Raw genomic sequence first — 22957 nt, 5'->3', positions numbered from 1 at the left:
CACCCCATATTAAAAAAAAAAATCAGGCTCTCTGTCAACCGTTGTTATGGTAGGCATGACAATATTGTGATCTATTTGGGATGGGATATGGGAAACCCTTGATAATATCAGTAACCTTTCAAATTCCACTAACTTAAAACTAAACTATACAATGGATGCTGCAAGGTAACATACGTGATAACCGGATCTCTGCAGGGTTGCAAAGTTAAGCAACAACAGTCGAAATCTTTGATAGAATCTTTTCCAACACGCTGGGTACTGGTACCGTAACCTGAGGCTTGAGCGTCCTTCTTTTTCTCATGATAGGTATACACTGCTCCTGCGGTGCAGTTTCTAGCATGACGAGTCATTTTATGAACTATGTATTTATATACAAAATAAATTCCTGTAACAAAAACTGGATTAAGTTTTTATCCAAGTTATGAAAACCAAACAATATCATCACACACGTTCCAAGTCATACAATACTGTACTTACTAGACTAAATTATTTGTTGATAGGCTATATAGTACTTGTTGAAATTCTTCAGAATTCCTAGTCAATGACCTAAAATATCTATAATATTGACGTTCTATGCCAGGCAAGTGCCAAATGTCAAACAGACGGCCATTCGCTTCAGCCGAGACCGCCGAGACCACATCTCACATCAAATACAGTCAAAGAATATCTATCATATATTATAGACGTCGCTGTTTACAACTTGAATGAGTACCAACAAACCAAAGAACTCAAGCAAAGCGAAAGAAAGACGTCCCTAGTTTATGACCAGTTCACAGTATTCGTTCTTCTTCTTTTTTCTCGTGCCTTCAATTGTTCTTCATTCAAAGAAGTTAAAATGCCACATGAAAGATGAAAGATATTCCACATTGGAACATCTGAACATATTTTATTAAATTCCCTCATGTTACAAATTCATGGCTAAATGATATTATTTCAAAAGATAGGGTACACTCACTTGCGTTGTGTTACGCGCGTAGATTGTGTTTATTTATTAAAACCAGACTTAAGAGTTGCGATTTGACAAATACCGCTCCACGGGAGCTTAGTGTTACGTATAGAGAGGATTGAATTATTAACTGCTGTTTTTGTCTTTTTTATGTAGGTTCTTTTTTTCGTGTACAGATAAACATAATATTTTGTTCATTTCGAACATCATTTCTTTTCATTCTTTACCGCGCAGCAGTCATACAAGTATGGTGGTGGTAACATTTTAATGTCATAAATGACGTGGATTGTTTAGGTTAGGTAGTGCACTGTTTTTGTACATATCATTTTATACGTGCCTAAAATTCATCTAAAATGTTTGAAGTAACTGATGTACAAAGTAAGTATGTAGTTTAATTATTTAGTAGTAGAATAATATTTATTCAATGAAAAATATAACAACCATATATAAATAAGAAAGTACATTTTGAAGCTGCTTTCCCACAGTTTGGGTGATATTTAAGTCTTGCCGAACTAGGTTTTACCTTGCGACTTTACCTATAATGAATACTCTCAGGAAGGAAAGGTTACAGTTATAAATAGATTTTGTGTGTGTGTGTGTTTTGAACAATCATATGGGTTCATTGTATTTTTATTGGGAAAAAATTAAAATATAGGTAGGGTATTTGTCAGCTGGATTCCAGCAGTGTAAGGGCGAAATGTCATCCTGACCTTTTCAACCAGCCTGCCTTTATAGGCTTTCATGAATCCCAAATATGTAACAAAATCTGCAGACTCTTGGTAAAGTATTCCAAATTCTGACTCCTTCACATTTTTGTCCTAGACTGAGCAGGATTTGTATCATCTACTATTGTTGTAGATGACTTACATGTTAAGCCCATCTACCATTGGGCATAGCATTGCTGTTTTCTAGTATACTTCTTTGTAAGTTCAAGAGAGGCCTGACATACTTGGAAAGCGTCACCATTGCTTTACAGAGAATATGCTCATTTTTTTGTTATTAAAGATTTCATTGTGTGCCTTGTTTGTAGTTTATTTCTGTGTAATGTAGTCTTTAATCATCTATATTCATTGTTCATTGTTATAATTTCCCATTGGGCCGATGACCTTAGATGTTAGGCCCGTTTAAACAACAAGCATATTTCATCATCATTTCCCATTATCTAGGTACTGTGGGTTGGGAAAGTATTGTTTCTCTCTATTGTATTCAGTCGTGCCACCACTCCACATACATCACTATATTCCAGTCCAGGTCCCATCATCTCATTATATTCTTAATCAAATTCATTCATGGTAATCTGAGTATTCTTTGGTGGTCATGGTTCATTTAAATGGAGGAAGGATGTCTAGCACAGACTGAACAATTAATCTCATTTGCTGTCATTGCACATTCTTACCCAACAAGAAACTAATGAAAAATCACTAAAATTAATTAACACAGCAAGAAACTAATTAAAAATCACTAAAATTAATTAACATGTTTTTGCCTCCCACTGCATGTACTATTTCTCATTGTCTTTAAGCGGTGCCACCTAGGCAGTCTTCCTACCAATTTCAACATTCTGATTTTTCTGTTATCTAGCAACAAAAGTACAATTCTGCTGGCACTGATACTAGTGGCTAAGTTAATTTAGTTTTGTCGGGTGACACTGGGAGCGTCACCTGTGGTGTTTAACGTGCCAACAACGACATAGAGTAGCAAGATTTTTGACTGTTCTTCAGAAATTTCTACCTCAACCAGGATTGAACCTGCAAACTTGGGATCATGAGTTAAACACTCTACCAATGATCCACAGAGGCAGCTATTACCTTATGAAAAGTGAACACAAAAAAGGTTGGAATTTTGCTGATTACAGGCAATTCGTACATCATAACTTGGACCCTAAGGATCTAATCTGAAATGAATTGTAAGCGTATGATATTCTCTAAATGAAAGAGAGTGACCAAGCCCACTTCCTCTCATATCAGGCAGCTCCTCAGAGTTGACCACCTGAGGCTGAGTAAACCCTGTAGATTTGTAATCGTAAGTTATAACTTAGTAAACATAAAGACAGCTTGTATACATTTATATGCACAGGTAAATATCTTTCAAACACCATTTTATACTCGTACTTCATGAAGCACACATTTTTATATTTACAACTTGGATCACCAACACATCATCATTGTCCACGATAACAAAGGAGAAAAAAGGATCACACGCACAAGCAAGTTTTTCAGGACAACAAAACAGACTTGCTATACTAAGCTCTTTGGACTGTTAATAAACAGTTGATGTTGCAAAATTTAAATGACCACTTTCAGTACATTCCTATTCCCATCCTCAGACCAGGATTAAAATTAGTACATGAGCTGGGAATAAATCTAGGCTCCGTGGGTATAAGCTCTTACACCATGGAGCTGGCGATGATGATGACGATGATGATCATCCCCTTATTCTTCCTGTCCTTTTCTTTGACATAATAATAATAAATTTAAAATTCTTTCAACTACTTTCAGTCTTAAGAGAAACCATACAGTAGTACCAGAATATTGGCCTGTCAAGTGGTTCTTTAATGTGGCTTTAAATCATACAACTACACAAATCTCTCATATCTAAGAACTCTTAAATACCAATTGACTTCACTAGGATCCTCTTTCTCACAAACTTGCGTATAGGAAGTGGGCACCTAATCAACTGAACTGGACACATTTTATGATGGAAGCTTACTTCCAAATTATTTAACCATTTGTCTAGCATAGTTGATAAGGCACTTGGGGTCGAATCCTGGCACAGTTAGCATATAGAAGTGCTGAAATAGGAAAAATCTGTGTCTGTAGATTTTCTGCCAATTTAAGGAGCACTGAGTTTGATAGCTGCAGTCGTTTAAGTGCGCCAGTATTCGGGAGATAGTGGGTTTGAACCCTACTGTCGGCATCCGTGAAGATGGTTTTCCGCGGTTTCCCATTTTCACACCAGCCAAATGCTGGGGCTGTACCTAAGTTAAGGCCACGGCCGCTTCCTTCCTACTCCTAGCCCTTTCCTGTCCCATCGTCTCTATAAGACCTATCTGTGTAAGTGCGACATATAGCAACTTGTAAAAAAAAATAAAGGAACTTTTTCATCAATTTCTGGAGGTAGTTTGGCTTGCCAAAAAGTGATATACAAGACGTTATGCTTAATGTGATCCATAGTTCATTGGAATTGTAAAATTTCACCTCTACAGTTAGTAGCACACAACACTATACAATGAATTTATACAGATTATGAAATTTACAGGTCTAGATAATCTATATTATATTAGTTCACTTTGTCCATAATGAGATTGAAATGATCTCCTGAACAGGGATTAGTTTTCACTGCCGTAAGCAGGCAAAGATTTTGTCCTCATCTGACATACTGTTATGTGATACAGGGTAGATCTCTGTCCACATAATTCACACACACACCTTTAGTTCGGCAAATGAAATAGCTGTTCCATAAAAGTCAATATCTATCTCCATTCTCTTCGTCCTCCTACATTCCAGTAGTTTGTTGGATGCCTCAGTAGAAGGCAGATGTAGTCTTAGATCCTCCATAAAAAAAAGTTTCCTTGGCAAGTACGTAATCAAGTCTAGATGGTGCATATTTTCCCACCCTGAGGGCATGTTTTAGGAAACGAGCGTTCACCTTTTCTATGCAATCTAAGTCAGTGATGGTCAGTTTTTCCCATATTAGTTCCAGACCATAGGTAACTATGGGTGATATCATCATATCTAAAAGTCTCATGGCTGTCTTCAGCGATAGTGCTGCAATGTTCCTTACCCTGCATATTGCTTTCGTGGCCTCTGCTGTCCTATCCTGAATGTGACATCGGAAGGAGCTCGCTGTCGTTTGAAGGGTTACACCCAAATATTTGAACCTATGTGGTTTTGCGATATTCTTCCTCCCTTTCTGAAAATCATCTGATGTAGTTTCTGCATATTGATTGAAAGATGGTTTTTCTCTACCCATGTCTCAAGTTCCATCAAGGTTTCCTGCAGCTCTTCTTGGTTGGTCGAGCCTAAGACCATGTCGTCCGCATACATGATTAACGTGGTTGTCTTCTTTCCTATGAGTATCTCAGCGATGTTTGCTGCCATTATGTTGAACAACAACGGACTTATGGAGTCACTCTGTAGGACACCCTGTTGACACCATTATCGATTTCAATGTAGTTATATTGAAGAACGTCTTCCAATACATGGATAAGTGGGTGCTCTATGCCAATCTTATCCTTGACTTTTTGTCTTTCCTGTCGAGTGAGTCAAAAGCCTTGCTGTAGTCTATGAATACAGTGAAATATTTCCCTTTGGATATTCTTAGGGCTTCTTGTACTTCTCCCAACAGGTATTGGACTGCATGTAGAGTTGATTTCCCTTTAGTAAAACCAAATTGACGTTCTGGAATTGTGACTTCTGATTCTAACCTGTTTGTAACTATCTTCATATATATCTTAAAGAGGTTGTTTTCTAGCACCACTCCTCTATCTGCATTAGGGTCACTTGTGTCACCCTTACCTTTATATAGAACTTTAATGAGTGATTTCCTCCATGTGTCTGGAATACACCTGTCCAAGCAAATATTGTCCATAACAACAACCTGTAAATTCAGGAAGTTGATGGTTCCACAATATACCATCTTTCTCTCTCAGTGCAAAATTTCAGGAATCTGGCGTCTCTTAAGACTGACATTAGACATAGATTAAATGTATATAACATTGTTACCAGTACTGGAAATTATTCAGTAACTTTGTTAGTTCATACTAAGATTATTGTTAAAAGAGCCATTTCACATATAAACCCACAGTTAAATAGATATTCTCTTGCCAGGCTGAGTGGCTCAGATGGATGAGGTGCTGGCCTTCTGACCCCAACTTGGCAAGTTTTATCCTGGCTCAGTCTGGTGGTATTTGGAGGTGCTCAAAATACGTCAGCCTCATGTCGGTACATTTACTGGCACTTAAAAGAACTCCTGCAGGACAAAATTCCGGCACCTCAGCGTATCCGAAAACCTTCAGTAGTAGTTAATGGGATGTAAAAACAATACCATTATTATTAGATTTTCTCTGTACTTAAACAACAAGCAGTCTAGTTCCCTGCAGTCCAGCTCTCAAGTTGGAGCTCACAGTGAATGTTCAGTCATTTAGTTGTTGAACTTTCCTTTAAAGCAAACTTAGTTTTTTATCCACTATGCATAAAAATATTATTATTATTATTATTATTATTATTATTATTATTCTTTCGAATGGGCCACCGGAGGACCACGTGCCAATTTCAATTCCTTCTTCTTTGTTCTTTCCTTTTCTTCCAGTATGCTTTCATCTGTTCACTATGTTTCTTCTTTCTGTCTTCAGACCACTTTGAACCAGTCTTTTTTTTTACTTTCCTACCTTGGAATCCTTCTATTTTCAATACTTTTTCCCGAAAGCCTTCTCTGTTATTTATTTCTTCTGTTGTTATATTGTTTTTTTCTAAATCCTTTCTTACTTTATTGACCCAGCTTGTCGTTGATTTCTTAGCCCACAAATATCTGAAAATCTTACTGGTTAATCTACTATCTTGCATTTGATATAAATGTCCAAAAAACATAAGTCTCCTTTTCCTCATTACATCTGATATATTTTATATTTTTTGATATATTTCAGCATTACTTCGTAATTTCCAACCTTCTGCTGTGTTTTGTGGGCCTAATATTTTCCTCATGATTCGCCTTTCTAGTATTTCTAGTTTATCTAAATTATAGTTTAATGCCAGACATTATTATTATTATTATTATTATTATTATTATTATTATTATTATTATTATTATTATTATTATTATTATTATTATTATTATTATTATTATTATTATTATTGTGAAACACTATTTAAATTGAACACCAAAGCAACAACTGATGCACTGCAAAAGGTTGACAGAAGGATACTCAGAACAATCATTAATAAAAAACACCAGGTGAATGGACAATGGAGATTATTGCCTAATGCAGTGGTTTATAGGGAAAGTGAATCGATAATAATATGATGAGAAAAAGAAGAATTGCCTTTTTCTGTCATCTTTCTCGATTAAATGATAATAAAACAACTATTTAATTACTTTTGGAAAAGTAAAACAAAAAATAATTGGTTTAAAGAAGTTCAGAATGATTTAGAAGAGCTGAATATTACAATGAAGCAAATTGAAAATAGAGAAGAAAAAAGGATTCTCAAGAACAAACAAATAAGATTGTCATTAAAAACTGTACAACACAAACAATATGTCATGTCTGATGAAAGGTCAGCCAGAATGAAGAGGTTTTAGGAAAGGAAGAAGATGATGCAAGCTAAATCTTCAGTTAATTCTTTGTTAACATAAATGTATTTGGGTTTCATATAAGTGCTCCAATGTGGGTGTAAACTATGTAAATAAATAAATAAATAATAACTGGCATTTGTTTGATGCCACCTCCTAAGTCTGAGATTGTGTAACAGGATGCTGTTTGAATTTAGAGGTACTGGTGGTGGTGGTTGTTGTTTGAAGAGGAAGTAGAACTTGGCAACCATCCGCTAGTACTTGCTAATGAATAATCTTGTAATTTCTCAATGTTCCAGAAATTGGCGTGGGCCTAGCTGCATTTGGAATATCATTTCTTTTCCTTGGTGTTCTTCTTCTGTTTGATAAGGCACTGTTGGCTCTAGGGAATGTAAGCATTTATATTTCTTCTTATATTCCTAGACACTTTTCGTTAAAGGTATGTTATTAACTACTAATTAAGGATACCTTTTCTTTACCTTGTTAGATTTTGTTCATTGCTGGACTATCATGTGTAATTGGGCTCGAAAGGACTTTCCGGTTCTTTTTCCAAAGACATAAAGTTCGCGCAACAATTGCATTTTTTGGTGGCATTTCCGTCGTGCTGCTGGGATGGCCATTAATAGGGATGTTGGTGGAAACGTATGGTTTCATTCTCCTCTTCAGGTCAGTCACTTTGCATTTACTTTGAATGAAATACTTAATAAATGTATTTTACATATGGACAACTAACCATCTTGCACTAATTGCAGCTGTAAATTGATTAATCTTTTGTTGCATTTCTTTATTATGTTTCGTCAGAATTCTTTTTTAAAATTTTCAATTATTTGTTTTTATATTATCATTTCAGTAAACCAAATTGGGGAAGGAAGGCAGAGGCTTAATAGAAACTTACATTGCATTTGTAGTATTTCAGTAAACACAAGTATTTCAGTTTTGCTCGTCAGTTATTAGTGTATGGAGATAAAGATGTTTCGATGTGGTGTACTCTAATAAGGAGAGTTAATTGTGTGGAAAACTTGCAGAGATGGGTGGTTGTAGACATCTCATAACATTGGTGAAAAGGGAAAAGGAAGAGGTACAAGACTTTGAAGAATGAAGGAAATGAAAGAAAGGAAAAGGGCATGATCCTGAAAGACACATTAGGCCTCGCAAATTGAATACCATCGGGGTTGGAAGAAAACAGGAGTTGACCATGAGAGGTCAGATGGGAAAGATTAAGGCAAGGAATCTGACACAAATAAGTGGAAGCATTGGTAGATTCAGCTAGGGGAACTGTGATTGTCAACCTGCGCTCTGAAGTTGATAGCTTCTGGTCCTCTTTCAGTTGCCTCTCACGACAAGCAGGGGATACCATAGATGTATTCTACTCCCCCCCCACCCTTAGGAGGAGAGTTGCTGAGAGGGATGTTATGGATGAACTGAAAAGGGCCAGAATGAAAGATATATAAACTTGAACTTGCTTTGGACTGCAATGCTTAATTTAGGCCCAGGCAATCTAGTCTTACCTAGGGTGACAGTTTCCAGGGTATTGGGAGGGGGGGTCCTCTCTTTTTACATTTATTGATCGATTCACAGTGACATTTGTTTTTGAAACACTTGTTAGTAAAATGTTGTACAGGTGGAAGTTTGTTTTTGTACAACTTGTGATGGAAACAGTGCATTGGTTTGTTATTGCATCATTGAGGAGAAGATAAAAGGAGGACATGCAACTGCTTGTAAATGTTACATTATTGTAGTATGAAATTACTTGTGTTAAACGAGAAGGTATTATTGAAAATCAAATCAGATGTTTGTTTATTACTTACCACTATGTTCACCTCCATAGCATAGCGTTTAGCACTATTAGCTGCCTTCCTCGGGGGCCTGGTTTTGATTTCTGGTACTGCTAGAAATTTAAGAATGGCAGGAGTGTTGGTATGTGTTTAAAATGGTATATGCAGCTCACCTCCATTGGGGGTGTGTCTGAAAAGAGCTGCACCACCTCAGGATGAGGACAGGAGTTTACTAATGGTACTTACCACTGTCAATAATTCTCAGTTAAATTTTGGAAATAAAATGTCAGAAATTTGATCACTTTCCAGCAGATATTCATATATTCATCGCCTCTGTGGTGTAGTGGTTAGCGTGATTAGCTGCCACTCCCAGAGGCCCGGTTCGATTCCCGGCTCTGCGACGAAATTTGAAAAGTTGTACGAGGGCTGGAATGGGGTCCACTCAGCCTCAGGAGGTCAGCTGAGTATAGATGGTTTGATTCCCACCTCAGCCATCCTCGAAGTGGTTTTCCGTGGTTTCCCACTTCCCCAGGCAAATGTCGGAATGGTAACTAACTTAAGGCCACGGCCGCTTTCTTCCCTCTTCCCTATCCCCATACAAGACACCTGTTCAGCATAGCAGGTGAGTCCGCCTGGGCATGGTACTGGTCCTCCTCCCCAGCGGTATCCCTCCAACCCAAAGTCTCACGCTCCAGGACCCTGCCATTGAAGCGGTAGAGGTGAGGCCCCTCGCTGAGTCCGAGGGAAAAACCAGCCCCAGAGGGTAAACAGTTTAAGAAAGAATTCATATATTCAATATGAAAAGTTTATTATGCTAAGAGTGGGAGTTTCTTTTTCAATTTACTTTATACTTTCTGTTGAAGAAGAAAATAAGAATTATATTCACCTCTAAGAATGAAAACCTCATGTGTCCGATTTAACTAATTTAATAGGAGAAATTAAAAAAAAATGTTCTTTAGATTTCAAAGTCTCTTTCAATAGGTTTATTAATAAATTATGTTGAATACCATCTTAAGAATCTGCACTTGTTGACAACTTGCAAAATGTTTACTTAATACACCTGTTACTGTGAGCAATTGTTATTTCTGTGCAGTCTTGAAACACAAACTCGAGAATGTTACATGCTTTTTTTTTTGTGTGTTGTATATAAATTGCTTCCTTCATATTACCAAAGTGATGGCCATGTATTAATAATCAGTCATTATTATAACATGCTATTTCTTTTTTCTTTTCTTTCCAGTGGTTTCTTCCCAGTGGCAATAAATTTTCTAAGAAGAATTCCAGTCCTTGGTACCATTTTGAACTTTCCAGGAATTCGCGGGGTATGTTATATTATTATAGTTATAGTAATATTTTATTAAAAATTGCAACCAATTGATGAAACTCTCGAAATAAGAGCATTGGGCTGGGGAAATTTAACGCTAAGATACTCTGTGATTCCTGCTGTTGGGTTGTAGTTTCTTCTTACTTGCATCAGGTAAATGGTGGGATGGTATTGTCACTAGCGCTATTGTACATGGAGACCCTAGGTTGCGCTATTATCTTTATGAAACTTACTGTCATGAAACTAAATAACCAAAAATTTGTGTTTGTGGCAACATTGGTATGTATGAGTATTTCCTGGAAAAAGTGTGTCCAGATTGTAAAAAGCTTAGATGCTATTATCTTGCCTAAATGCTGACTATAAAAAGATGAAAGAAAATATTTGAATTGTAGATTTTTATAATAAAGAGTTGATTTGGGTTGTTCAGCAACTTTGCTCAATGATGCTGTGGATGATTTCCTAGGTTACATGAACTACTGAAGAAGTTCCCTAGATAACTAATTATTTCCCTATAATAAGTTTAAACATTCCATATAGAACAGGTATATACAGTACAATAAGTGTGAAGCACCATCATCAGACCTTGGAATAGCAGACTGGCTTGTAAACTTGCTGTCTTATATCTTGGAACTTTCATAATAATAATGATAATAATAATAATAATAATCATTATTATTGCAGCTGTGGCCATATTAGGACATCTCAACATGAGCAAAAAAAACTTGGTTATTTTCCTTGATATATGCCACTATTGGGGATGTGGTTCTCCATATACTGTACATTGTTACATAGTTCACACACGCAATGTTCATCTGGATCATGAAGCCCTTTTCAGGATCATTATGGTGGAAGCCATGAAGTGCAAGCCTGGTCACGATTTGTCACTTTTCACAGAATGGCTGTGTCCATCTTCTGTCTAGCATTGCATTTTGTTGTGTAAAATTCCATCAGTATGTCTTGCCTTTTATTCTGTAGATCTAGGAGTAGCTTGTACTTTCCATAGTGGGTAGTAGTAGAGTTATCCGTAGGTCTTCTATTAGAAACATTTCTCTTGCAAGGTTGTATACCAGTCTGAGGGCTCCTTTGAGAAATCTGGATTTTATCTTCTCTATCTCTTGTAGTTAAGAAATTCTTATATTAACTCATCTGTCAGAATGGACAGCATCTTCATTTGAAAAAGTGCCATTGCTGTTTCAAGTAATATGAGATTAATATGTCCATTGTTGTTTATAGTTTTTATTGCTGCAGCTGCTTTTGATCTTATGCACAGTCTAAAACTTCTTCCTGTAACCTGTAGGGTAATGCATAGGTATTTGAAATTGTTGACAATTTTCAGTTCCTTGCCGTTGTATATCACTTGGTCTGAACTTCATTTTTCTGGTCCTAGTCACTTAATATGTCTATTGCCTTTTGTAAGTCATTTATCTGCTCTGAAGCAATTGCCATGTCATCTGCATAAATATGTACGATTTAGCCTTTGTTATTTTCTGGATTCTGTCACCAACACCATATTGCACTTGAATAGGAATACAATGATTGTGGTGTGAAAATCAACATATTAGGGTCAGAAATAATTTGGAGAAATCTAGCAAGAGGTAATTATTAATGATTTAAGCTCACTGGGGAGCGCTTATGACTAGTTCTTTTTGGATGCTCGCTTTCGTTCCCAATACCTGTTGAGTCCTGCTACAGTATTAGTTTTTCCTTTCCTGTGAAAAAGGTTTGCGGGATTTAACAACCTTTGGTAGAGGAGACCACAAGTTTACCATTTTACAAAATTTGGTGGGTAATACAGTTGGACCCTTTCAATTACTTAGTATATATAGTCTCCTGTGGTAGTAGTAATATTATGAGAAAAAGATAGATGTAGGAATCCACCTTACCAAAGTTTTAGTGAATTTTTTCCTGCTGTGCTTCCTATGGAATAGATTGGCAAGGCTAAACCTAAGTCTTATAGGACCTCATTAGTTTTATTACGAGCCTTTTTATTCTTCTACACATTTTGAATTTCATTTGTGTTTGTATTTCTAATGAAATTGATTTTACTTAGGTTAATCTGTTATATGAAACCTACCATTGTTTAATTCATACAGAATCATCTGCAAGACAGTAATACACTTTACTGTGAATCATTACTAGGGATGCCGATCATGTCCAAAAACAACCAGTTTTTTCAGTTGTCCTCCTCATATTACTGTAAATACAATATTAACTTGATGAAATTACTAGTCACATGTTGCTGTACTTTTCAACTTATTGAAACTAAAAATTTGTTATAATTTTGTGCTAAATTTTGTGGTCTTCAGTCAATAAGTGCAGGACTAAATTAGCCCAAGTTTTATTGTACCTTAAGCTTCTAGCCATTAGTAGATGCTCATGTGCAATAATTCAAAATGCAGTCATAACTCAGTTGTGTAACTTTAGTTTCTATGTAAACTAGGCCCAAGATGATTGCACTCACTAGTGCAGGCACAGCAACACATATAACATCCAATTACAATGTATGTAGGATTAATGGTCACATTGCCCTTAGCTTCACATAACTGTACAAGGTGTCTTCACTACACTGATGACTGTTTTCACTATAGTTATGCCTACATTACAGTTTTATATTTGACTTTTCATGAAAGATGTAAAATTAATGAAGTACAGTTTTTTAAAGACTTAAATTATCATGTTGTGTTAACGAAAAATGATGTGTAACATCTTAATCTGTAGACTTTTTTTTTTTACTTTTTTTCATAATCCACACTTCTCTTTGCACAGATTTTTTATTTTACTGGAAGTTTTAGTATTAGCTGCAAAGAAACTGACTCTACTTTCTGGATTGCTTTTGTTGTCTCAGTCATATCTGACTCTGGTCAGGGCTGTAGGAGATGTGGAAGACTTCCCACTTCATTTCTTCTGATGTGAAGCAAATGTATGGCTACACATTGTGGGGATGGAGCTTTTATAGAGTTGAGACATAAAATGATTACCATTTACAGTTTGGTGGAGAATTGAAATCTGATAAGTTTTATTATTATTATTATTATTATTATTATTATTATTATTATTATTATTATTATTATTATTATTATTATTATTATTATTATTATTGTTGTTGTTGTTGTTGTTGTTGTTGTTGTTGTTGTTGTTGTTGTTGTTGTTGTTGTTGTTATTATTATACCTTCCTTCATCATCTATCAATTCTAAGCTAAAAAAATTCATCTCCTTTGTTTCCATATCCCGGAGCAATTTGGAGGTTATGATTTTGTACTAAATTTTGTGGTTTTCAGTCAATAAGTGCAGGATTAAATTAGCCCAACTTTTCTTGTAGCTTAAGCTTCTAGTCATCTCCTAAACTACTGTACATTGTATCCTATTTCAAGTGTTCTAACTCTCATCGACTCTCTCCTTCAAGTAATTCAAGGACAACCATTATGAGGCTGATCTCGGATGCTTTTGTTCCCATGTTTAAAATGTGGTGCTATTTATGCACATTCTTTGAAGTTGGAAGAAATCCAGAAATAAACTTAAGACATTAGGAAATAATAAGCACTTCCAGCTAGATCCTTTTTCCTTTCTGCATTGGACTCATTCTGCATAGAGCAGGTTACTTTGCACACGGTAGTTTAAAAAATTAATTAGGGGACTAAGAATGTCACTGGAATGGAACAGGGTAATGGGAGAGAGAAAAGGGAGGAGGAAGTAGCTTCTGCAGCCGTCAGGAAATATAGGGCTGACCAGGAGGGGAGGGAATCAAATGAGGTAGGTGGGGTTTAGGCTCTGGTCATGGGGGATTCCATTTTTAGACATGTGGGGAAAGTGTGTGGAGGAAAGGGAACAAGGGTAGAGTGATATCCAGGAGTTACGTTAAGGCAGATTTTGAGGAAAGTGGAGGAGAAGGTAGTAGTGTTTCACGTTGGAACCAACTACGTAAGGCAAGCAGGTATAAGTACCAACATAATTGGGGATGTGTGGGATCTGGTAAATGCAGCACGACCGAGCTCGATAGCTGCAGTCGCTTAAGTGCAGCCAGTATCCAGTATTCGGGAGGTAGTAGGTTCGAACCCCACTGTCGGCAGCCCTGAAAATGGTTTTCCGTGGTTTCCCATTTTCACACCAGGCAAATGCTGGGGCTGTACCTTAATTAAGGCCACGGCCGCTTCCTTCCCACTCCTAGCCCTTTCCTGTCCCATCGTCGCCATAAGACCTATCTGTGTCGGTGCGACGTAAAGCAACTAGCAAAAGAAGAAAAAATGCAGCATGGCTGAATTTGAAGGGAGCGGAGATTGTTATCAATGGAATACTGTGTAGGAGGGATACTGACTGGAAAGTGATTGGGGATTTAAATGAGACTATGAAGTGGGTCTGTGGGAAACTGGGAGTGAAATTTGTAGATCCTAATGGGTGGGTAGGCGATGGGATCTGCGCTCAGATGGCCTTCACTTAAACCACAGTGGTACGTATAAGTTAGGAAATTTGTTTGGAAAGGTAAGAGGGAGGTACATTCAGGGAAATGGAGTGGTCTAGGGAGCGGTGATAAGGGTACAGAGATCTGGAAGTCAAGTAGGGATGATATAAAAATGTTAGTGTTGAACTGTAGAAGTAATGTGTTGGTATATAATACCATATCTGAAGTACTTATTTGATTATTGTTTGCAAGAAGGAGCTATACCAAATGAATGGAGAGTTGCTATATTAGCCCCTGTGTATAAAGGAAGGGGTGATGGACATAAAGCTGAAAGTTACAGACCAGTCAGTTTGAAAGGAATAGAATTAAGTAATTTAATAGATATATACTTACCAAATATTGTAATAGGAGTTGAATCATGACTGAGAAATGATATAATGGATGCCAACATTTTCTCACGGAACTGGAGTGTGTATCGTAGAGATATGATAGGTATGGTGGGAGGGGAAGTATTCATTCTGGTAAAAGAAGAATTTGTAAGCTACAAAAAAGTTAAAGATGACAAACATGAAATTCTAGGTTTAAGGCTCATTTCTAAAGATAATAGGTAACTTGGTGTCTTTGGAGTGTACAGACCGGGAAAAGTTAGCACTGACACGGATTCAGAATTATTTGATAAGATAATCAGCTATGTGGGAAACGACATGGAAAGGAATGTGATTGTAGCAGGAGATCTGAATTTACCACATGTTAATTGGGAAGGAAATGCGAATGACAGTAAGCATGACCAACAAATGGCAAATAAGCTAATATAGATAGGACAGCTGATTCAGAAATTGATGGAACCAACTAGAGGGAAAAACATCCTGGACGTGGTGCTGGTAAAACCAGATGAGCTCTATAGAGAAACCAAAGTAATAGATGATATTAGTGATCATGAAGCGGTTTTTGTCATACTTAAAAATAAATGTGATAGGAAGGTCTTAGAAGTAGGACTATTAGGCTGTACCACATGGCTGATAAAGGAGGCATGAGGCAGTTTTTTAAAAGTAACTCTGATCGGTGGAAAACAGTAAATAAAAATGTAAACAGACTCTGGGATGGGTTTAAAGCCATTATTGAGGAATGTGAAAACAGGTTTGTACCTTTAAAGGTGGTAAGGAATGGTAAAGACCCACCTTATTATAATAGAGAAATAAAGAGACTAAGAAGGAGGTGCAGATTGGAAAGAAATAGTTAGAAATGGCTGTGGAAGTAAGGAGAAATTGAAGGAACTTACTAGGAAATTGAATCTAGCAAAGAAGTCAGCTAAGGATAACATGATGGCAAGCATAATTGGCAGTCTTACAAATTTTAGTGAAAAATGGAATGGTATGTGTAGGTACTTTAAGGCAGAAACAGGTTCCAAGAAGGACATTCCAGGAATCATTAATGAACAAGGGGAGTGTGTCTGCGAGGATCTTCAAAAGGCAGAAGTATTCAATCAGCAGTATGTCAAGATTTTTAGTTACAAGATAGAGGAGGTGACTAATACTAAAGAAGTACTGTATAAAAATTTACCTATGATACGAACATTTACAATAAGATACAAAAGTTGAAAACTAGAATAGCAGCTGGAATTGATAAGATTTCTGGGGATATACTAAAGACAATGTGTTGGTATATAATACCATATCTGAAGTACTTATTTGATTATTGTTTGCAAGAAGGAGCTATACCAAATGAATGGAGAGTTGCTATATTAGCCCCTGTGTATAAAGGAAGGGGTGATGGACATAAAGCTGAAAGTTACAGACCAGTCAGTTTGACATGCATTGCATGTACGCTTTGGGAAAGCATTCTTTCTGATTGTATTAGACATGTTTGCAAATAATAACTGGTGCAATAGAAGGCAGTTTGTGTTTAGGAAAGGTTATTCCACTGAAGCTCACGTTGTAAGATTCCTACAAGATATAGCAGATATCTTGGGTTCAAAAGGTCAAATGGACTATATCACGATTGACCTATCTAAGGCATTTGATAGGGTAGATCAGGGCCTCTCAGAGTGCATGCGCCGGTGCATTGCGCGGTGCAACGTGCATAAGACAACTTTGCTAGGTTGACCAGAGTGCAGACCGCCCCCACTCCTCGGTATTGAGCAGTAGCACTGTCTCTCTCTTTTCCTACGCCTGTCTCGCTTGCTCCACCCCTCTCCCCCTTTCTTACTCGCTCTGTAGGGCTCATCACCCGAGCCGAGTTGAGCCGAGCTTAACAGAGTCGCTATTCCGATCCTAGCAGAGTAGGACCGATGCACGGTGCACAGAACCTCTGCGCCTCATTTTGCACGCGTGAGATTTTGGACGTTTGAAAGGCCCTGGGAGGGAGACTACTGGCAAAATTGAGTCAGTTGGACTAGACAAAAGAGTGACTGAATGGGTGGCTCTATTTCTAGAAAACAGATCTCAGAGAATTTGAGTAAGCAGAGCTTTATGTGGCTCTGTAATAATTAAGAGGGGAATTCCTCAAGGCAGTATTATTGGATGTTTAGATTTTCTTATATATATATAAATGATATGAGTAAAGAAGTGACCGACCTCGATAGCTGCAGTCGCTTAAATGCGGCCAGTATCCAGTATTCGGGAGATAGTTGGTTCGAACCCCACTGTCGGCAGTCCTGAAAATGGTTTTCCGTGGTTTCCCATTTTCACACCAGGCAAATGCTGGGGCTGTACCTTAATTAAGGCCACGGCCACTTCCTTCCCTTTCCTAGATCTTTCCCATCCCATCATCGCCATAAGACCTATCTGTGTCGGTGCGACGTAAAGCAACTAGCAAAAGTAAAGAAGTGGAATTAGAGATAAGGCTTTTTGTGGATGATGTTATTCTGTATAGAATAATAAATAAGTTACAAGATTGTGAGAAACTGCAAAATGTTGTGAGATGGACAGTAGGCAATGGTATGTTGATAAACGGGGTTAAAGTCAGGTTGTGTGTTTCACAAATAGGAAAAGTCTTTTCAGTTTTAATTACTGCATTGATGTGGTGAAAGTTCCTTTTGGGGATCATTGTAAGTACTACCTAGGTGTTAATATAAGAAAAGATCTTCATTGGGGTAATCGCATAAATGGGATTGTAAATAAAGTGTACAGATCTCTGCACATGGTTATGAGGGAATTTAGGGGTTGTAGGAAGGATGTAAAGGAGTGGGCATATGTCTCTGGTCAGACCCCAACTATAATATAGTTCCAGTGTATGTGGACCCTCACCAGGATTACTTGATTCAAGAACTGGAAAAAATCCAAAGAAAAGCAGCTCGATTTGTTCTGGGTAATTTCCGACAAAAGAGTAGCGTTCCAAAAATGTTGCAAATTTTGGGCCACTGGGAATCAACATCTATTTCATCTGATGGCCAGGCAGGCATCAATCTTTGAAAATGAGACAAAGTCTCTCATAGTGCACTGGCACTGCCGGTGACCCAAAGTAGCCTACGCAGTGGCCTCCATAGTATGCACTAGCCATGCGTCTTGGTAGGAGTGCTATTTACCACCTGAAGAGCCCAACTTAGCACACTGGGGCGAAATGCTGGCAACCAGGTATGAGTTAGGTGGAAAATTTTTAATATGGAATAATGGGCCAACTATATTGGTATTATAAATTTACTCATTCGGGACAAATATTTCAGTTTCCCTATGAGAATCAACATGTATTTCATAAGTGGTATGTTCTGAGCTGTCAGTGGAGAGATGGTGTGGAATGACATTAGTAGACATATAAGTTTGAGTGGTGTCTTTAAAAGAAAGAAAAAGAAAAAAACACAATATGAAGAAAAAGTTGGAATTCAAGAGGACAAATTGGGGCAAATACTTGTTTATAGGAAGGGGAGTTAGGGATTGGAATAACTTGCCAAGGGAGATGTTCAATAAATTTTGCAATTTCTTTGCAGTCATTTAAGAAAAGGCTAGGAAGACAACAGATAGGGAATCTGCCATCTGTGCGACTGCCCTAAATGCAGATCAGTAGTGATTGATTGACCTAACTGTGAGCATAAGTCAAAAAGTAGGATTTCTTATATTATAGCTCAGGAAAAAAAAAGTTTGGAGCTTGCTGAACTTATGTATCCATTAATTAGTTCCACCAATTGATGATACTATACATAGGTGCACAGGTCAGTGAAAGATAACCTTGACACAGTGACAGTTGCAAAATGATGAAGGTACTCAATGAGGTATTGTATAATGATCGGAGGAGATGTGTGCAGGATCGGTTTTATAATGTTACTGGTTTTTCATCTCTCTAACTACTTTTATGATTTTTTTGGAGATGCTGAGGTGCCAGAATTTTGTTTCACAGAAGTCCTTTAATGAGGCTGAGATATTCAAGCACCTTCCAATACCACCGGACTGAGCTGGGATCGAACCCGTCATCTTGAGCTCAGAAGACCACCTGAGCTACCCAGCTGATCTGTTTTCTGTAGGCTACTAAGTGAGTTGGCCATGTGGTTAGGGGCATGCAGCTGTGAGCTTGCATTTGGGAGATCGTGGATTCAGACCCCACTGTCGGCAGCCCTGAAGATGGTTTTCCATGGTTTCACACCAGGCATGACTGTTTCTTTCCCACTGCTAGCCCTTTCCTGTCCCATCATCGTCTTAAGACCTATCTGTGTCGGTGCAACGTAAAGTTAATTGTAAAAAAAAAAAAAAAAAAAAAACATGAAACCTGCCAACGTTTTCAGGGGGATGCATTGGATACATTGTGTGTGTATCCAGAGAGATGTCTGCTCAACAAGTGTGAAAATGGTGCCATCATTTGGCAGAGGTTGGGTAGTTCTGAATTGTGGAGAGCAGAGTGGCCATCTTCCAACATCAGACACATTTTAATGACATTGATAGACATCTATGGAGCAGGATCGTGACGTGAAAGATGAAGTGGTGTAAAGGTTCAACAAGCAAGACACTACTTTCTGTTGTCAAGGATGGAGAAACTTATTTTATGCTTTGGCAGATCGTTATCTAACTTTGGTTATAAAACAGTATTCTTTATCTTAACCTGTCTTTATACATTCAGCTACGAAGTATTGGGAAAACTTACTTTTTGACTTGTCCTTGTATATTTATTTTGTGATGGTGTAAAAACTGAATTTGTTTGAATTGTTTTTGTTGTTATTTTTATTAATATGGAATTAACTTTGCTTTTCAGCTTATGGATCGCTTTGCTGGAGATTCTAATAGGACGACAGTGTGAGATTAGGATTTGCAGTTTTTAAAACTGCATTGATTTTGTGATTTGTGTGGCAGTGAAGTTGGTTTTAGAAATGGAAAGAATTTATTCTTATCTCTGTATGATAGGAAGTTCAAGTGATGAGAAAATAGTTGTTTGCCTAGTAAACTTCAATGCATGAAGAGGAGATTGTTTTGCAGAATTTTTTTCTGACGATCCTACTTGAAGATGATCCTAGCATCTGCCTGGAACTAGGTTTATTGAATTGTTTTGCCATATCTTTCATGTTATTACCCAGGATTTTGGAGAATATTACATTTTCTTAACGTGTCACAAAATAACATCATTGTAACATTTTTGTGTGTGCCAATTGTATGTACATAAAGAGAATGAAACATTGATATCCGTATAAAGTTGTTAGTCATCACTGATATTTGAAATAGAAGTATCTTACTAGTAGGCAGGAGCCTATCATCATCATCATCAAAGATGCAACTGTCAGATACCTCAGATTATGTGCTCTGATCATTTACATGTAAGTAACATTGACAATTTTGTAGTAAAAGCTAGGTATTAAAATACATATTTGCAATGACAGTTTCTAAAAACTGAATCAGAATGTACTGTACATAATTTATTATTATTATTATTATTATTATTATTATTATTATTATTATTATTATTATTATTATTAACATTCATTTTTTTGGCTTTATTTGGCATTTTTTGTTGAAATGTTTAAAATTATTGTAAATCTCATTGAAATAGTACAAGTAAATGTGAAGAACGTATGATATTATCATATAAAATAATGCATGCTGAAAATGTAAAGGAAATAACTCAGAATATCGGATTTTTTGAGTATAAGGGAAGTGATTTAAAGAAACCAAAGATTTCTCTTCATTTTATTTTAAATGATATACTTTCCTGTATTGAGACCAGTAGAATTATTGGGTTAATCTTTATTTTTTACTTGTTGCCAAACTTGAGTTAAGTTGAAGTGGGCATTGAGATATATTGGTGTTGCTTTGCAGATAATTGGGTAGTATCTGTTGTTGCATGTTTGAAGAGTAGCTTGTTAATAGGCAGAACATTGCAAGGCAACATTTCATAAATTTTGTTGAACTGTAGTGTCTTTCATACTTTTGCACAAATTACTTTTCAAAAGAAAGATGAAATTTCATAATAATGGGCTGCTATATCAACATAATATTTCATAAACTGATTATGCTGCTATTAGATAATATTATATGTGTTAGTAAAGTGTGGGTACATCAGCTGACAGCTTGTAACAGCCATGCCATATGTATCATTTTCTTCATCATTTCAGGCTTCTTAGGATCAAAACGTCATAGCATATGACTTTCCATTCAAAAAATAATAATTTCCCATCCTTTTATTATAACAAACTCGCCTTACAATTTTACACCTGCCAATATGTGGACCATTCCGTCATTCCTTAAAGTATATTTTTTGTGATGGATTGAACTTTTTATAATTTTCAAAGGAATATGTATATTAGATGTATAATGTTCTGGCATTACTTAAGTTATATTAAATTGATTTTGAGTAAATCCTTCCTTAATATGTTTTTGTTTCCTTACACCTGGCAATTCCAAGTGCTTTGAAAGACACATCAAGTATTGTAGGAAACTTATTTCAAAACTAATATCTACTTGTGTATAATTTCTCAAAATCTAAGCTGTACTGACTTATCTAGTCTGTTGTAAGAGTAATTCTGTATAGGTGGTATTTATTTCCCACCAGCCACCATAGAGGTAGAAGTTAAGTTGTAAACTGTGAATGAACTTGGAAATACAGTATAGTGGTTTATATATTGACCATGGACAAATAATGTTATTGGTTTTATGCTCGCCGGCCCCGTGGTGTAGGGGTAGTGTGCCTGCCTCTTACCCGGAGGCCCTGGGTTCGATTCCCGGCCAGGTCAGGGATTTTTACCTGGACCTGAGGGCTGGTTCGAGGTCCACTCAGCCTACGTGATTAGAATTGAGGAGCTATCTGACGGTGAGATGGCGGCCCCGGTCTCGAAAGCCAAGAATAACGGCCGAGAGGATTCGTCGTGCTGACCACACGACACCTCGTAATCTGCAGGCCTTCGGGCTGAGCAGCGGTCGCTTGGTAGGCCAAGGCCCTTCAAGGGCTGTAGTGCCATGGGGGGGGGGGTTTATGCTCTACTAACTACTTTTACAAGATGCCAAAGTGCCAGAATGTTTGTCTCGGAGAAATTCTGCTTTGTGCTAGTAAATTGAATGACACAAGCTGGCATATTTAAGCACCTTCAAATACAACTGGACTGAGTCAAAATCGAACCTACCATCTTGAGCTCAGAAAGGCATTGCTCTACCATCTGAACCACATATTCCATAGGAAGACAGCCTCCAGGATGTTACCTTGTGTGAGGTCTCTCCCTTCCCTAGTTTCACAAAGGTATGACATTAATCTGTCCTTAACCTGGAGGGCTATACAGGATCCCTAGAACTACTGTATAAAACTAAACTTCAGAGTGATTTATTAAGATTTCATTTTCTTTTATTTATATATTTTACATTTCAGAAGAGACTTTAGTTTTAGTTTATTAGCTCCAAAAACCTCCATTGTAGTATACTCCTCTCAACATCGGTCCATGGACCCTGACCTGCAGCTTTGCTTGTGAAACACTGTCCTGCCTGTGATGTAACCTGCAGATTTCTGGAACGCCATTTTGGTAAGAGGTTGACATTGCACTCCTCTGTCGACTTAAGGTTATACCTGTATAAAGAGACTGTCTGCCTGGCTGAATAGCTCAGATGGTTGAGTGCTGTGGCCTACTGCACCCATCTTGGCAGGTTTGATCCTGGCTCAGTCTGGTGGTATTTGAAGACGTTCAAATATGTCAGTCTCGTGTCTGTAGATTTGCAGACACTTAAAAGTACTCTTGTGGGACAAAATTTCAGCACCTCAGCATCTTCAAAAAATGTAAAAGCAGTTAGTGGGACATGAAACCAATATTATCAACCATTATTTTCATTATT

The 22957-nt window shown here is 37.2% G+C and overlaps 2 protein-coding genes across 2 annotated transcripts in view; one reads left to right on the top strand and one right to left on the bottom strand.

Annotated features, from left to right (window-relative positions):
- The window catches only part of LOC136857253 (nitric oxide synthase-interacting protein homolog), a 41229-nt gene extending 40471 nt beyond the window's left edge, over window positions 1-758 (bottom strand). The window contains exons 1-2 of the mRNA XM_067135750.2: window positions 478-758; window positions 175-385 (exon numbers count right to left, since the gene is read on the bottom strand). Coding sequence (XP_066991851.1) covers window positions 175-350 — 176 coding nt within the window. The 5' untranslated portion in view covers window positions 351-385; window positions 478-758. The remainder of the gene's footprint in view (window positions 1-174; window positions 386-477) is intronic.
- Window positions 759-867: 109 nt separating this feature from the next.
- On the top strand, window positions 868-21512 carry LOC136871624 (vesicle transport protein GOT1B). Its single transcript, XM_067145095.2, has 5 exons — window positions 868-1324; window positions 7534-7625; window positions 7722-7900; window positions 10250-10331; window positions 19905-21512. Exons 1-5 carry the CDS (start codon window positions 1300-1302, stop codon window positions 19947-19949), a joined length of 423 nt encoding a protein of 140 aa, XP_067001196.1. The 5' UTR covers window positions 868-1299; the 3' UTR covers window positions 19950-21512.
- The last annotated feature ends 1445 nt before the right edge of the window (window positions 21513-22957 follow it).

The sequence above is a fragment of the Anabrus simplex genome, chromosome 1, assembly GCF_040414725.1.
Source record: "Anabrus simplex isolate iqAnaSimp1 chromosome 1, ASM4041472v1, whole genome shotgun sequence".
In the NCBI taxonomy this organism is placed as follows: domain Eukaryota; kingdom Metazoa; phylum Arthropoda; class Insecta; order Orthoptera; family Tettigoniidae; genus Anabrus; species Anabrus simplex.
This window is presented reverse-complemented; position numbering and strand designations above follow the sequence as displayed.

Excerpts from the sequence above, each read along its gene's own strand:
- LOC136871624 (XM_067145095.2), top strand. The coding sequence starts at position 1,300 with ATGTTTGAAGTAACTGATGTACAAA. Across the intron at positions 7,626-7,721 it reads CACTGTTGGCTCTAGGGAAT|ATTTTGTTCATTGCTGGACT; the intron begins GTAAGCATTTAT and ends TTACCTTGTTAG. Across the intron at positions 7,901-10,249 it reads GGTTTCATTCTCCTCTTCAG|TGGTTTCTTCCCAGTGGCAA; the intron begins GTCAGTCACTTT and ends TTTTCTTTCCAG.